The 15,758-nt window shown below is 41.2% G+C and overlaps 2 gene segments (V, D, J or C); both read left to right on the forward strand.

The window, feature by feature from the left end:
* The first annotated feature begins 402 nt into the window (after positions 1-402).
* Positions 403-9,442, forward strand: LOC113094521 (immunoglobulin heavy variable 3-30-3-like). The segment is given in 4 exon segments: positions 403-456; positions 547-840; positions 8,246-8,460; positions 9,422-9,442. Coding segments are annotated over 4 exon segments (573 nt in total).
* A 1,823-nt stretch (positions 9,443-11,265) lies between these two features.
* On the forward strand, positions 11,266-11,835 carry LOC113094524 (Ig heavy chain V region XIG14-like). The segment is given in 2 exon segments: positions 11,266-11,330; positions 11,437-11,835. Coding segments are annotated over 2 exon segments (351 nt in total).
* Positions 11,836-15,758: the final 3,923 nt, after the last annotated feature.

Consider the following 15,758-nt stretch of genomic DNA (forward strand, 5'->3'; position numbering starts at 1 on the left):
AAGACCTGCACAAAAACGAAACATTTTTTTTTTCAATAAACAGTTCATTTTCCTATTATAAAGTACTTATTTTTACACAATAACCACAGTATTACAAAATCAAATAAAAAATAAATAAATGCATTTCAAACACTGAGTCAGGTGATGTTTTAGCCTTTGTAAATACTTTTTTATAAAATTCATCCACTAAATGGCATGTAATAACCTTGAATGCTCAACTGACCCATTGAAAGAATAATTTAGGTACCAGAAGAGGTCACCATTCCATAAAAAAAAAAAAAAAAAAAAAACCTGACTAGATTTTGAACACACCCTCTCTGTGTGTCCTCATGCAAATATATCAATGCAAACTTAACTGCCATATTTTCTTTTTAAAACTAGTAAATGAGAGATTTATCTGAAGAGGAGAGACAATGTTTTCCCTAAAGCTCTTTGTGTTGTTGGCAGCCATACACAGTGAGTGTTTTGTTTATATTTTAAAGAGTTTAGGCAGCTTTCGGGTGTTATGTACAGTGTTATGTAAATATTTTCTTTTTCTCTGTTTAGGTGTTTACTCACAGGTTGTGCTCACACAGTCTGAACAGTCAGTAGTTGTGTCTCCAGGTGCTTCCTACAAACTGACCTGTGCCTGCAGTGGGTTTACTGTTAGTAGCTATCGCATGCACTGGATCCGTCAGGCACCTGGAAAAGGACTGGAATGGATCTTACACTATTATACAGACTCTGACAAAGGCTCAGCTCAGTCAGTTCAAGGCAGATTCACAGCATCTAAGGACAGCTCTAATCTCTATCTACACATGAGTCAGTTAAAGACTGAAGACACTGCAGTGTATTACTGTGCAAGAGATTCACTTTGCTTGCTTTCATACAGCTACCCTTACAAAAACCCTGGGGGGGGGGGGGGGGGTGGAGATGAAGGAGCAACATATCAGCAGTTGTGTTACTGATTGAGTCCTAATGAGTATGAATGATGTCTATAAGACACATTCAAAGCAGTTCATTTCATATTAAAGAAATGACCATAAAGCAAACCACTGTCTCTTTCCAAACTGAAGGAGAGGATTGAGTGGATGCCGCTGATCATATCCTTTCTTCAATATATATATATTATCTCATTAATATTGTGTGATTATTAATCAAGTGTTTGATCAGTATTTAACCCCCAAGATTGTTGTATGATTTAACTAAATAAGTAAAAAGCCATCTATATGCGTATAGATAGATGCATGCTGCTTACACAGATATATATTTTCCCTTTTAGAAGTGTTTAGAAGTAACAGACAGGAGCAATGTGAGTGTATTCCTTCTCCTAGGGGAGGCCCTTCCTCTACGTGTGCTGCGAGGGACAAAAATAAATGTAGAACTGTTACATTTAGAAATGTACACTAGATATAAAGAATCCTGTTCTATCCTGTATTTCTATTCCTCAAGATTAATGTCGGCCTATTATGTGTGTGTATCCAACCGTAGTGATAAGAGACTTGCCAGTGCTAGAGAACCTTGAATTGTAGATATGGGCTTTGTGTGTATGTGTGTGTGTCAGCACCTATGTTCTGTACGAAGAATAGTTTCTGCTGACATTGCTGATATCTGGACCTGAGATGAGGTGTCTTCTTCACCCGTGCTGATGCCGGCTTATGGAACCAATCAGATTGCTGCTGACCAGCGCTTTGACGCAACTAATGTCTTCTGTCTGGAGTATAACTGTGATTGATTTTGTATTGTACAGGGTCGGCCTACGAACTCCGTAGAGTATTGAAAGCTAACTTCTGCTTATGAAACTGCAAAATATTTTCTTGAAGTAAAATTATTATTATTAATTGAACTCATCTATATATATAAAAAATATATACATTTTTCTTCTCAGTATATACAGTTTGCTATATGGTATTTTGAAATGGCCGGCAAAAGTAACAAGCAACCTACACAACTAGATTATGTTGAAACAGATCCGAGCTAACTCTGTAAGCAGATTTGCTCTGAAACTTTGACTTCAAAGAAATTCTCTGAACTCATACTAAGCGTATGGTTAGTCAAGGATTTGACTCTGACTGGAAAGTGGAAAAACAGTTAGAATGGTTACAGTCGAGCCAGAAAAGCACAAGTTCTTCGCTGTATGCGCTTATTCATGGATTTGTGGAAAGATTTATATGCTAAAAGTGATCTAGTGGCTGAAATTTCAGGGGTTGAAATAGGGAAAAATCTGAGTGGTTTTAACACAGGGTTATCTGTTGTAATGAAAAAGTTAGAGACAAATGAAGCCTGTGATGTGATTTCCTGTCAGGCGGTGTACAAGCTCTCTGTTTTCTTTCAAACCAAAAGTGCAAATACACGTAAAAAACTTATCCTTGTGGTGCGCCTGACACAGAATGTCACAGTGCACGGTGCCGTCTCAGCTTCCCCTGTGGTCTGTGTTGTCCTGTATGTTCAGTAGCTCGTGGTCTGGGCAATCAGCGCTGATCATGGCGGGGTTGTGCAGATCACGAGCTGATTCTTCCCCACCTGTCGCTCATTCCCCCACTCCCTTTATATGTCTCTGCTTTTCTGTCTGTGGTCGTGAGTAGATTGTTTTGTCTTTGCCCCATGTTTTGCATTGTTTCTCAGTATCAGTCTCACCTTCTGTTCTTGTGTCAAAGGATCCGTAATTCGGAGATCCGGCAGCGCGAGTGGTCCGCAGTGTGCCGGCCAGCTCGGAGATCTCTGTGTGCGCCAGAGCTTTTCGTTATTGTTTATGTTATTTTGTGTTTTGTGGCGAGAATAAAGATTCTCCTTTTTCAAACTCTGCATCTGAGTCCTCTGTCCAGTACGCACCCCTGACAGAATCTACTCACCAAGGATGGATTCAGCAGAGGAAACTGAGCTGCGCCGAGCTCTTCAGCAGCAGGGCTCTCTTCTGGGTCGACAGCAGGAGGAAATTGAAGTGAAGTGAAGTGAAGTGAAGTGAAGTGAAGTGAAGTGAAGTGAAATTCAGCCAAGTATGGTGACCCATACTCAGAATTTGTGCTCTGCATTTAACCCATCCGAAATGCACACACACAGCAGTGAACACACACACACACACTGTGAGCACACACCCGGAGCAGTGGGGGTTCGATGCCTTGCTCAAGGGCACCTAAGTCGTGGTATTGAAGGTGGAGAGAGAACTGTACATGCACTCCCCCCACCCACAATTCCGTCCCGGCCCGAGACTAGAACTCACAACCCTTCGATTGGGAGTCCAACCCTCTAACCATTAGGCCACGACTTCCCAATTAGGCCACGACTTCCCACAGCTTTCTCGTCAGGCCTACTCGGAGATCGCTCTCCAGCTCAACCGGCTAGCTGAACGGCTTGACCAGCTGCAGGCCAGCCCCTCAGCTGCCCCGTCTGTTCCGGATGCCCCGTCTGTCCCACCTGTAAAAAAAAGTTTACAGTGCAAATACTGCTTGAAAAAAATAGTTTGGTGGGAATTCAATAGTGATTTGCACTGTTTTTTTTTTCTTCTAATAATATGACAGCACATGCTTAGTTTAAACTCTGGGCTGTGCAGGATATCAGCTATAATTATAGAGCTTGTGGTATCTTGTGCTATATAGAGGAAACATCTGCACTGAGAAGTGAAGCATCTGTTGATATTGAGGATGAAGTTGATGGTGTAGCTGGGAAAATAATTGAAACAAAAATCTGAAATTACCTGTGAAGTATGTTTTACCATTTCACTTTTAGCATATTGAAAGAGGTCACTATTACCCGCTCAGGGGTGCGTTAAATGAACAACTAAGTTTCCTTTTTTAGAATTTCTTTTTTTTTAATGCATAGAATGCAATGCATGCATCAAAAATAAACATTTAATTATTAATAATTGTTTCTCTGTCTGTACTTGTACTTTGAACAATGACAATAAAGTTGACAGATGAATTAAGTGCATTTAAGTGCCATTCAGGTGGGTTTTTAAATAAAGCATTTTCTGAGATGCCACATTAAACACCAAACATTAATTTATCTTTTAATTATTGAACATTAAGCAAACTTTTTGTTAAACAAAGGGGATGTACTATTAAAAATAAAACATTGAAGAAATTGTGTGATTAAACCTTTAAATAAATAAAAAAAAATTAGATTTTTTTTTTTTTTTTTTTTTTTTTTGTAGTAGTAGGCTATGTACATTCTGCTGAACAATAGTAATACATCTGTGGCAAATACTTGTCTAAAACAGGACTTTTAGTTTGATGGGTTGACGTACCTTTACAGCTCTGTGTATGTGATGTGACTCTAATTTTACTCAAATCAAACGGTCAAATGCTCATGAAGTGACTGTCAGAGCAGTTCTGTAGATGTTGTTCATGTGTTCACATCCTCATTTAGTGAGACATCAGACGCGAGACTGAAATCACAGCGAGCGTCACGCGCGCTTCAGTGCGTCTTCAAGGATTGCATTATGTGTCATTCTGCGTTAAACTGTAAATTCCGTTTTTATGACTGGATTCCGCGATTCTTGCAATCGAAACACGCCACGACGTTCTCTTTATGTTTGCCTGAGCCCTCAAATCAAAACACTGCTGACTCCTTGCAGTCTTCGATTTCTGATCTGCGTTTTCCTTATCCCATTAAAAAAAAACGTCTCTAGGTTACGTATGTAACCCTAGTTCCTCGAGGGAACGAGACGCTGCGTCTCGGAGCCATACCCCCCGGCACCCCTGCCGGCGCTTGCTGGTACTCGAAGCTGACGCCAGCTGCGTGGCACTTGCTTTTATAGCTTCCTGGTCGCTTACGTCACTCCGCCGGTGACGTCACGCTCTTCCATTGGTCTGATTTCACACGATATTCAGAGTCGCGCACGCTGGGCGCGTTCCCCAAAGCGCTTTTGACGCAGCTCGAGTTCCTGAAGAGGAACATATTACAGTAACCATATTCCTTCCGTTCGAAAAAAAAAAGCAGAGATCACTTGACTTGGTTGGCTGGCTGCTGTCAGCAACTACTGAGAGGGGCCCCCTTGAGGGGGATCCCGATAACAGTTTCATTACACGTTACTGCATAGACGATCAAAGGGGCGCTCACACAGTGTCGTTGCATTTTATTCTAAACCAGTCATTGTCTTGGGGCACCAGGTCAGCTTGGGGCCCCAAGCAATTGCTTGGTTTGCCTGCCTTGTTGCGACGGGCCTGGGTGAGCCCAACTCATGTAGATCTTTTCTGTCCCAGTGTTCGCTGACTTTCACTCTCCAGCCTTCCTGTTTCCCCACGGAGCAATCCCGGGTGGCGTTCGTCATCACTCTCCTGGTTGGTCAAGCGAGAGAGTAGGGAACGGCTATGTGGGACAGCAAACATGACTGTTGTGCGTCGTTTGAGGCATTCTCAATGGGAGCTGCGCAAGGTGTTTGACCGCTCGGCATGCGGTATTGAGGCAGCACGAGCATTGTCGCTGCTTCAGCAGAGAGAGCAGTCGGTGTCCGGTTACTGTATTCAATTCTGCATGCTCGCCGCGTCCTGCGGCTGGAATGAGAAGGCTCTCTGGGATCACTTCCTCCCCCCTGGCTTGGATGGGCTTATCGATTTAGCCATTCGGGTCGATGACTGGATTACTCTCCGTTCTCGGTACCGTAGAGAGGGGATTCCCCATGAACACGTCACCGGGGTTCCGTATTCTGCAGCTTGTGAAACGATGTCTCAACGCCGCATCCTCCCGGAGGAGGAGCCCATGCAGATTGGGAGAGCACGGCTGACAATAGGAGAGCGACGCCGTCGCCTGGATAATCAGCTCTGTCTGTACTGCGGTGAGGCGGGTCACGTGGTAGCGGCGTGCCCTGTGGCAGGGCGACGCTTTTCATGCAAGGGAGAGCGCATGGTGAGCGTCACTACAACTCGACTCCCACCTGGTGGCCGTTCAGAGTTCCAAGCTTCAGTACAGTTTGGGGGAGCTGTTTTCCAGGTTTCAGCATTGATTGACTCTGGAGCGGAGGGCGACTTACTGGATTCCAGACTGGCAGCTCGTCTGGGGATTTCAGCTGTTGCACTGGCCGAACCGATTTCTGCCAGGACACTTTGTGGCACCCATCTCACTAATATTACTCACACTACTCAGTTTGTCACATTAACCTTGTCTGGTAATCATGATGAGGAGATTAGAATTCACCTCATTCACTCGCCCACCGCTCCAGTTGTGTTGGGTCACACCTGGTTGGTTAAACATAACCATCATATTGATTGGGCCCGTAGTTCTATTTTGGCTTGGAGCCCTTTCTGTTTAGCTCAGTGTTTGGGTGCTGCTTTTCCCCCTGTCTTGTCTCATTCTGTGTTGCAGGAGGAGCTGCCTAACTTGGTGGATGTACCGGAGGCTTACCATGATTTGAGAGCAGTTTTCAGTAGGTCCCGAACTTCATCTCTGCCTCCACATCGCCCGTACGACTGTGCGATTGACCTGCTTCCTGGCACTTCTCCACCTAGGGGGCACCTTTACTCTCTGTCGGGTCCATGGAGAGGTATATACATGATTCTCTGGTAGCAGGCATTATCCGTCCCTCATCCTCTCCAGCCGGGGCGGGGTTCTTCTTCGTGGAGAATAACGATGGTTCGCTGCACCCCTGTATTGACTATCGGGGGTTGAATGACATCACGGTAAAGAATCATTATCCTTTGCCGTTGATGTCATCGGCCTTCGAGCTCCTTCAGGGGGCAACCATCTTTACGATATTCTCTCGCCTGAAGGTATCCGAATGGATCTCGCCAAGGTAAAGGCAGTTGATGATTGGCCCACCCCAGATTGTCGTAGAGCGGTCCAGCGCTTTCTGGGGTTTGCCAATTTTTACAGGCGGTTCATTCGGAATTTTAGCCAAATCGCCCTTCCTCTGACTGATCTCACCTCCACAAAGAGACGATTCTGTTGGTCGTCGCAGGCCCAAGCTGCGTTTGAGAACCTTAAGTGTCGATTTGTTTCAGCCCCCATTTTAACGACCCCTGACCCATCTCGTCAGTTCATTGTGGAGGTGGATGCGTCGGAGGTGCGGGTGGGGGCAGTTTTGTCTCAAAGATCAACTTCGGACAAGAAAATGCATCCCTGCGCCTTCTTTTCTTATCGTTTAACCCCCGCGGAACAGAACTATGACATTGGGAATAGGGAGTTACTAGCTGTCAAGGCTCAGGCTCTAAGAATGGTAAACCTGACGTGCTGTCACGGGTTTTTGAGGCTGAGGCTAGTCCCACCCTCCCGGTGGCCATTTTGCATCCCAAACGGGTTGTAGCTGCGGTCACCTGGGGGGTGAAGTCCAAGGCCCGCGCGGCACAATGCCTTGCTTCTGTTCCCACTGGATGCCCAGGGGGTCTGCTCTTTGTACCTGAGTCAGTCCGAACTAGCGTACTTCAGTGGGGCCACTCTTCTAGTCTATCTTGCCACCCTGGAGCGACTCATACTTGTAGGTTAATCAAGCAGCGGTTTTGGTGGCCGTCCATGGCGCAGGATGCTCGACTGTTTGTGTCGGCCTGTCCGATTTGCGCTTCGGGTAAGGGATCCAATCGACCCCCTGCAGGGCTACTTCAGCAGTTGTCGGTCCCTTCGCGGCCCTGGTCACACATAGCGATGGACTTTGTGACTGGCTTGCCTCCATCTAGGGGCAAGATGGTGGATCTCACTGTGGTGGACAGGTTCTCAAAGGCGGTCCATTTTATTCCCCTCCCCAAATTGCCATCAGCGAGGGAGACAGCGACTACGGTCTTAGATCACGTTTTCCGTATTAATGGCCTCCCAGTGAACGTAGTTTCTGACAGAGGTCCCCAGTTTGTGTCTAGGTTTTGGAGAGAGTTCTGTCGACAGCTGGGGGCGACTGCGAGCCTATCTTCCGGTTATCACCCACAGACTAATGGTCAGGCCGAGCGTGCAAACCAAGATTTGGAGAGAGTCCTGTGCTGTGTGACGTCTGCTGAACCGTCATCTTGGAGTTCCAGGTTGACCATGGTAGAGTATGCGCATAACTCCCTCCCGGTCTCATCTACGGTTTGTCTCCCTTCCAGTGCTGTTAAGGCTACCAGCCACCTCTATTCCCCTCTCAAGAATCCGATGCCGTTGTTCCCTCCATGCATACGTTTATTCAGAGATGCCCCCGTACTTGGAGGATCACCAGAAAAGCCCTCACTCGGACTGGTGAGAGGAACAAGGCATCGGCGGACCATCACCGTACTAAGCCCCCACTTTATGTGTGTGGTCAGAGTTGTCTACTAAGGACATTAAATTCCTTAGTAGACAAGGGCATTAAAGGACATTAAATTCAGACTGCCCTCACGTAAACTGGGACCCGAATTTGTTGGACCATTTATCATAGCCAAAGTGCTTAGTCCGGTGTCAGTTTGGCTCAAATTACCCCCTCAGTTTAGAAGGACCCACCCGGTTTTCCACGTTTCTAAGATTAAACCCGCCTTTCGCTCCCCCCTTCAGTCCCTGACCTCTGCCCTTCCGCCTCCTAGGCTCATCGAGGGGTCGCCTGCCTATACTGTACGGTGGCTCATTGATGTTCGGCATAGGGGTAGAGGTCATCAATATCTGGTAGGGTTGACTGGGAGGGTTATGGTCCGGAGGAGAGATGCTGGGTTCCGGCTCGCGATATTCTGGATCACGCTCTCATTGATCAATTTCATCAGCGTCATGGTGAGGTGTAAACCGCCTGCATACTCATCAGATTTGTCAAAATTGTGCTATGATGATTTGGAAATACACAGAGGAGAGGAATTGTTTAATAAAGTAATTATTTTTTTATTTCTATGTATACAAAGAGTATTCTCATCACTTCACAATGTTACGTTTGAACCAGATGAAGATGGACTAATTCAGTAATATTTTAAACAGTTACTTCACCTTCCACCAAAGTCAATTTCTGGTAAGATATATGTACTTTTCCATGAGTATGGCTTTTCATACACCACAGGTCATTATACCTTTCAGTTGATTTAGGTGATCAGTGCCTGGAGTCCATCCCATCAAGTCCTGTCACCAAAGAGCCTGGAGAAACTCTGAATCTCTCGTGTAAAGGATCTGAATTTGATTTTGGACAGTACGGCATGCACTGGATCAGACAGTCAGAAGGACAAACATTCATCTGGATGGGGGTTATCTGGTATGACACCAGTAAAACAGTGTATGCTAAAAGTGTAGAGGGACGAATAGAGATCACTAGAGACAATTCAAACAGCATGGTGTACCTGAAACTCTCTGGTCTGATAACAGTTGATACAGTTGTTGCACTGTTCATACACAAAATGCTGTAATGTATGCAAATATTTCTCCTCCTCCTCTTTATTTGAGTTTTAAGATGAAGAGAAGCAGCTTGTTCTCACTCGTCTCAAACCATGATCTCTTCATCTGCTGTTTCTTGTAAGTCTTTACAGCTTCTTTAGAGATACTTCATATTAAAAACACTCAAGGTTATACATAATGTTGACCATATTTTCCCCCTCAGATGTCCACTGTGTTGAACTGATCCAGACTGATTCTATGGTCTTAAGTCCTGGTCAGGTTTTCACACTGTCCTGTAAACTCTCTGGATATACAGTGTCTGACAGAAGCTACTGGACTCACTGGATACGGCAGCCTGCAGGAAAAGCTCTGGAATGGGTTGGAGAGATAGATAGTGATGGTAACACATATTACAGTGATAAACTGAAAAGTAGATTTCAAATTGCAAGAGATATTTCCAGCAACACAGTGACTCTGCGAGGACAGAATATGCAGACTGAGGACACATCTGTGTATTACTGTGCCAGAGAGAGAGCACACAGTGGTACAAAACACCAACAGTTCTGGTTAAAAACATCTTGAATGAAAAGAGCAATAAAAAGTCCCCATACATACTGTTGGAATTTGAAAAAAGAAAGAAAAAAAAAACCTTACTTATATGAGTGTTATAAAGCCCAACAAATGTCTGAGAAATTACCTGCAGATCTTGTTGGTGTACCTTAACAGTAAAATCATTTTTTACTTGAATACAAAATGATTCATTATACTTTACCACATGAAGGACATTTTTAGATTACTTCTACTATCACAGTTATAGTGAAGGTTAAAGTCAAAATTATTAATCTTTGATGAACATACTGCTGATATTACAATAGAAGAGAACTCTGCCAGATTCAAATTTCAGCAGATCAGGGATGTTATAGGATTAATGAAATATATTAAAACATATTGCTAACATAGTTATATAATTTATATATAACTATTTAATATAGCTTACATAAATTATATTTACAGTCTTTCTGATGTAGGTCCAACAGATCCACTTGCAGAATGAGGGTTATTACAGTCAACTAAAACTAAAACCATAAAAAAGAGAGAAAAATCATTATTGCATTAAATAAAATACGCTAACAAAAATAAAATAAAATATAAAAAAGAAAACTTTGACAGTGTGCTGTGCTGCAGCTCTTGTGAGAGAAATCCCTGGAAAACACTGGAGTGGATTGCATTCATGTATCCAGTTTTTATAAACCTGAACAAAACAGCAAAGACTTGTGAGGCACAATTGTTCTTTCGATGGCATTGACAGAGCAAAAACAAAGATAATTGCAATACTGACAAAACTAAATTGTAAAGTTGCTCAGTATTATCTTGTTTACTGAACTTTTGTATATAAGTAAAATCACACTGGAATTCATGTTGTTTTTCCAAAACATCCGCCTGACTGTGCAGACAGATCTGTGGCCTAGTAGGAAACACAGTTCTGCTTAAATATTGAACTGTTCCTAATATTTTATTGTTTTTAATACATTAAATAACAAGTATTAAACTAAATTTGTTTGTTGAATATGAGTTGTGCTCATGCTGTTTCATTAGAGGTGTCTGATATTTTTGGTATATTCATTTATTTGCCACTTTTTCAACTTTCACTATATAATTTTGTTGATAAGCATCAAATTATAATACCTAGATTTATGAAGAGGTTCCTCAAATTTACACTACAAATAGCTATAAAAGTGCAGTGTTTAAAATGATAAAAAATATTATTAATAAAAAAAAAAAAAAAAAAATAGGCAAAAAAATAAAAACATGTATGCATCTTGGACGACCAATAAGAATCTCTAAATAAGCCTCCATATCAAAGAATAAAAGTTTATATTTATATTAAAAATGCATTTATTGGACATCTAAAAACCTGATGGTGCAGCAGATTATACAAGATATCAAACAGACTAAAGATTGAATGGCAAAAGAAGTTTCACATCTTGGACAACAAAATGACTATATGCAAATTCTCCATCTACTCCATGTACTAAAGAGAAGTGTGTCTTAGGCACAGAAGGAGAAATTCACATCATTTTTAATCATGATCTTCTCATCAGCTCTATTACTGCTGGTGGCAGCTGCATCATGTGAGCTTGACTGATCTTTTATTCTATCTATATCAGTGAAATAAGCTTCTGTTATCAGACATTTTGAGACATAACTAATAATACATTATTTTATTGTTATTTTCAGGTGGTGTTTTCTGTGTTGAGCTCACTCAACCTTCATCTATGGTTGTGAAACCTCAAGAATCATTCTCCATCTCCTGCAGGATTTCAGAATCAAGCTACTGCATTCACTGGATCCGTCAACCCACTGGAAAAGCACTGGAATGGCTCGGATATCTTTGTGATGGTGGTAGCACTAACATTAAAGACTCAGTGAAAAACAAGATCAGTTTCACCCAGGACACGTCCAAAAACACAGTGTTTCTACAGGGGAAGAATTTTCAGACTGAGGACACAGCTGTGTTTTACTGTGCCAGAGAGTCACAGTAAATAAACAAGCCACAGCTCTGTACAAAAACCTGAACACATGAATCAGAGATACATAATACCAGAGTCATTTCAAACCTTTCATCAGCATCCAACACCAGTCCCCATATAAATATTCTTACAGAGTCATTTACAAGCTGTGCCAGTATACAGTAATCATTAACACATAAGGATTTATTAATCCATTCACACATTTCATTCAGCTAAAAATGCTTTAAAAATATTACATAGTCATTTAACATCTATGAAAAGTTTTCTCATAAATGTCGCATATTCAAATTTATTGTCACAAATTTAACGTCACATATTAATGTATTTACATTTTTTATGCACATGTAAAAGAAGAATTGAGGCTGGAGGAGGAGTTCATGCAAAACTGTAATGTTTATCTCATAAACTGTTTCTGTTCACTGATTGTATGTGTTTTTTGTTGAAGAGCATCATTAGCAATGGCAACAATAATTAATTCAGTCCTTATACTACTGTTTTTAAATGGTTTGTTGTTTTCTTAATAATAATAATATTACTGTAAATACTTTTAGCAAGCAAATAGTTATACTTTTTTTTCCTGACTTTTCAGTTTATTATATTTCTTTATCTTCAACAGATATTCATTGTCAGACCTTCACTCAGTCTGAAGATGTGGTAAAAAGACCAGGTGAATCTTTTCGTCTGTTCTGTACTGCCTCTGGATTTACTTTCAACGGCTGGGCAGCTCTAGTGAGACAGGCACCCGGTAAAGGACTGGAATGGGTTTCAACTATCGGCACGTCCAATTCTCAGAAGCACTATTCCCAGTCAGTTCAGGGAAGGTTCACAGTGTCCATAGTTGATTCCAGCAGTCAACTGTATATACAGATGAACAGCCTCAAGACTGAAGACACTGCTGTGTATTACTGCGCTAGAGAATCACAGTGAATGAGTTCAGTGTCAAAGCAATACAAAAACCACCTTCACTGTTGACTTCACTGATGCTCCAGATGTACTGTTCCTTTCCAAGAGGTGGCGCTCTTGTCCAGCAGTTTTTGTTGATGTTACAAATGTCACTGAATGAATGTTAATTTTCTTGACAAAGAAATAGGCAGTCCAATTTATAAATTCTAAAGAAACACAAATAAACATTATACATTTAATTTAAGAAGGAAAAAAGTCCATGAGTACATCAAAATGAATGAATGTGAGAAAGAACTGAACTACAGAAGAATATTTCTGTAGTGCTGAGATCTGTGCATTTTTCATGCACTCATTATAAGGAATAAAGACTTTTGTTTAATTAGATTTTACATCTTAATTTTTTGTAAAATAGGTGTCAAGAAGAAACAAACAGAAGATATTTAATGATTTTTAATGGCTCATTTACAAAAAAGACGTCAGTGTTGTCAGTTTAATTTAGGGAAATTTTCGTTTTGTAGTTTGAATTTAATTTGTTCACTAAAAAGTATTGATGCAAATTTCCTTCCTTATGTAAACTGGTGCATGCGGACACAATAAAGAGCTATTTAAGTCCTGCGGTCTAGATAGAGTCACAGGTCCCACCTGAGAGACAGAATCATGTATTTTAGATTATTGCTAATGATTTTATCTACAGCATCCAGTGAGTAAAAGTATCAACACTATACTACGGGCTTATTAGGGAGTCTTGTAGCTGCTACTATTTAGAATATGTTCAGAGGTTTTGTGACAATAATGTGCACAACTCATTTCAGTTAATGACAGTGTTTTCAAATGTATGTTCCCAGGTGTTAATTGCATTGAGTTGAATCAGCCTGCTCTCATGGTGATAAAACCTGGAGAATCATTTTCCATCGGCTGTAAGATCACTGGATATTCAGCATCAGGAGGTGCCTGTACTAACTGGATACGACACTCAGCTGGAAAAGCGTTGGAATGGATTGGCTGGTTCTGTAGTTCTGGAGATACAGGCACCAGTGACACAATGAAGAATAAGATCAGTTTCACTGCTGAAACCTCCAGCAACACAGTCTTCTTACGAGGTCAAAGCTTTCAGACTGAGGACACAGCTGTTTATTATTGTGCACGCAATACACAGTGACACAAATTGCCTGAAGACCTGTGCAAGAATTATTATATTCTCTGCATAGACAGCTTGGAAACACAATGCAAAAGTGTTGTATACAAATAAAAAGTGCTTACTGCTGCATTTGTTATTTTCTTCTTCCATTTATTCGATCTTTAACTATTTTTTTTCAACTTTTTTTTGCAAACTTTTTAATCAATCAGGCAATAAATTAATATTATTTAGTCATCAGTGCTGACAGAACTGCATGTGTCTCAATATTTGTTTTTAAGAAACACAATACAATTCAGAAATCTTTATTCTTTCTACTTTTTTAATCACTGCAGGAATCATCTGGCATAACGGGGAATTTCAACTTCCATTCACACAAAGTAGGTGGTAGGTCTTGATTATTTAACAGATATACAGAAAATGTATCTTAATTTGTTTTCGACCACAACATCAAAGGTTGCAGACAGTATTAAATACACTCAGATTTTTATTTATTTATTTTCAGTGTTGGTCTAGTTACAGTGTTACAGAATCACTGAGAGTCCTGGGGCCTGTTCTTCGTACGTCGCTAACTCAGTTAGCTGGATTTGAATGTTGACGATTTGGCGTGATCTTGGATCGTTTGGTTCTTCGAAGCTCATCCCGGAGTTGTATGGAGCCAAAAGAGTCTCAATAAAAATAAATGCACACACTACATTCACATATGCACACACAGGATTCATACATGCACACACATGATTCATGAATACACACACAAGATACACAAATGCGCACAAAATTTACAAATGCACACAGAAAATTTTAAAAGCACAGAAGATTCACAAATGCATACAAAATTCAGAAATGCACACAAAGTTCTGAAATACACACACAATTCAGAAATGCAAACAACATTTACAAATGCACTCAAGATTCACAAATGCACAGGACAAGATTCACAAATGTATTTCTGATGCACACACACATATATCTTGATTTACAAACTACTTGCGGTCTGTGAACTTCACTGCTTTTTTTTAAACAGGGAATGATCAGCAACCAATCAGATATCTCCCTTCTTTTAGCCAATCACAAGAACGCACCCCAAGTGGGGGATTGTTTACTTATAAGCCAATCACATGGCGTTCACACAGCGCAATATGGCATTTTATAGCCTACTTATTTATGAAATTGTATGAACATACAGATGTTTAGATTACAATTCATGTTTATTTTTTATTATTTTTTACAAAATATACATTTAAAAATGTCTCAATACATATAGCCCAGTGACTGCAGAAAAAACGTTAACCATGGATTCATTTGCAATAGGCAACTATTTCATTTTATTGAAATATTTTAATGAAAGTAAAAAAATATTTTTACACCTTTTTGAATATTTAAATATATCTAAATATTCTTTTGGATGCAATATAGAAGTCATTTTAATTATAATATTCGGTCCCTACATGAAGAGACAGTCAGTGGTCCGCTGCGAGAGGAAAGTGACTCTCTGGCTGCAAAAAGTGGGTCTCCGGCTGCGTGGGGAAAGTGAGTCGTTCGCTTAGGAAAGTGAGTCGTTCTCTCAACTTCGCTGCATGAGGAAAGTGAATCGTTCGCTCAACTTCGCTGCGTGAGGAAAGTGAATCGTTCGCTGAGGAAAGTGAGTCGTTCGCTTCAAGAGGAAAGTGACTCTCAGGCTGCGGAAAGTGAGTCTCCTGCTGCACAAAGTGGGTGTCCGGCTGCGCAAAGTGAGTCGCTGGCTGCGTGAGGTAAGTGAGTCGTTCGCTGAGGAAAGTGAGTCGTTCGCTGCATGAGGAAAGTGAGTTGTTCGCTGAGGAAAGGGAGTCGTTCGCTGATAGTCTTATAAGTAAACAATCCCCCACGTGGGGTGCATTCTTGTGATTGGCTAAAACAAGGGAGATATCTGATTGGTTGCAGATCATTCCCTGTTTAAAAAAAGGCATTTTTGTGTCGAGCCAAGTCAGGGGAGTCTCAAAATTCACACACAA

Source organism: Carassius auratus, unplaced genomic scaffold (genome assembly GCF_003368295.1).
Source record: "Carassius auratus strain Wakin unplaced genomic scaffold, ASM336829v1 scaf_tig00215401, whole genome shotgun sequence".
Taxonomy (NCBI): Eukaryota; Metazoa; Chordata; class Actinopteri; order Cypriniformes; family Cyprinidae; genus Carassius; species Carassius auratus.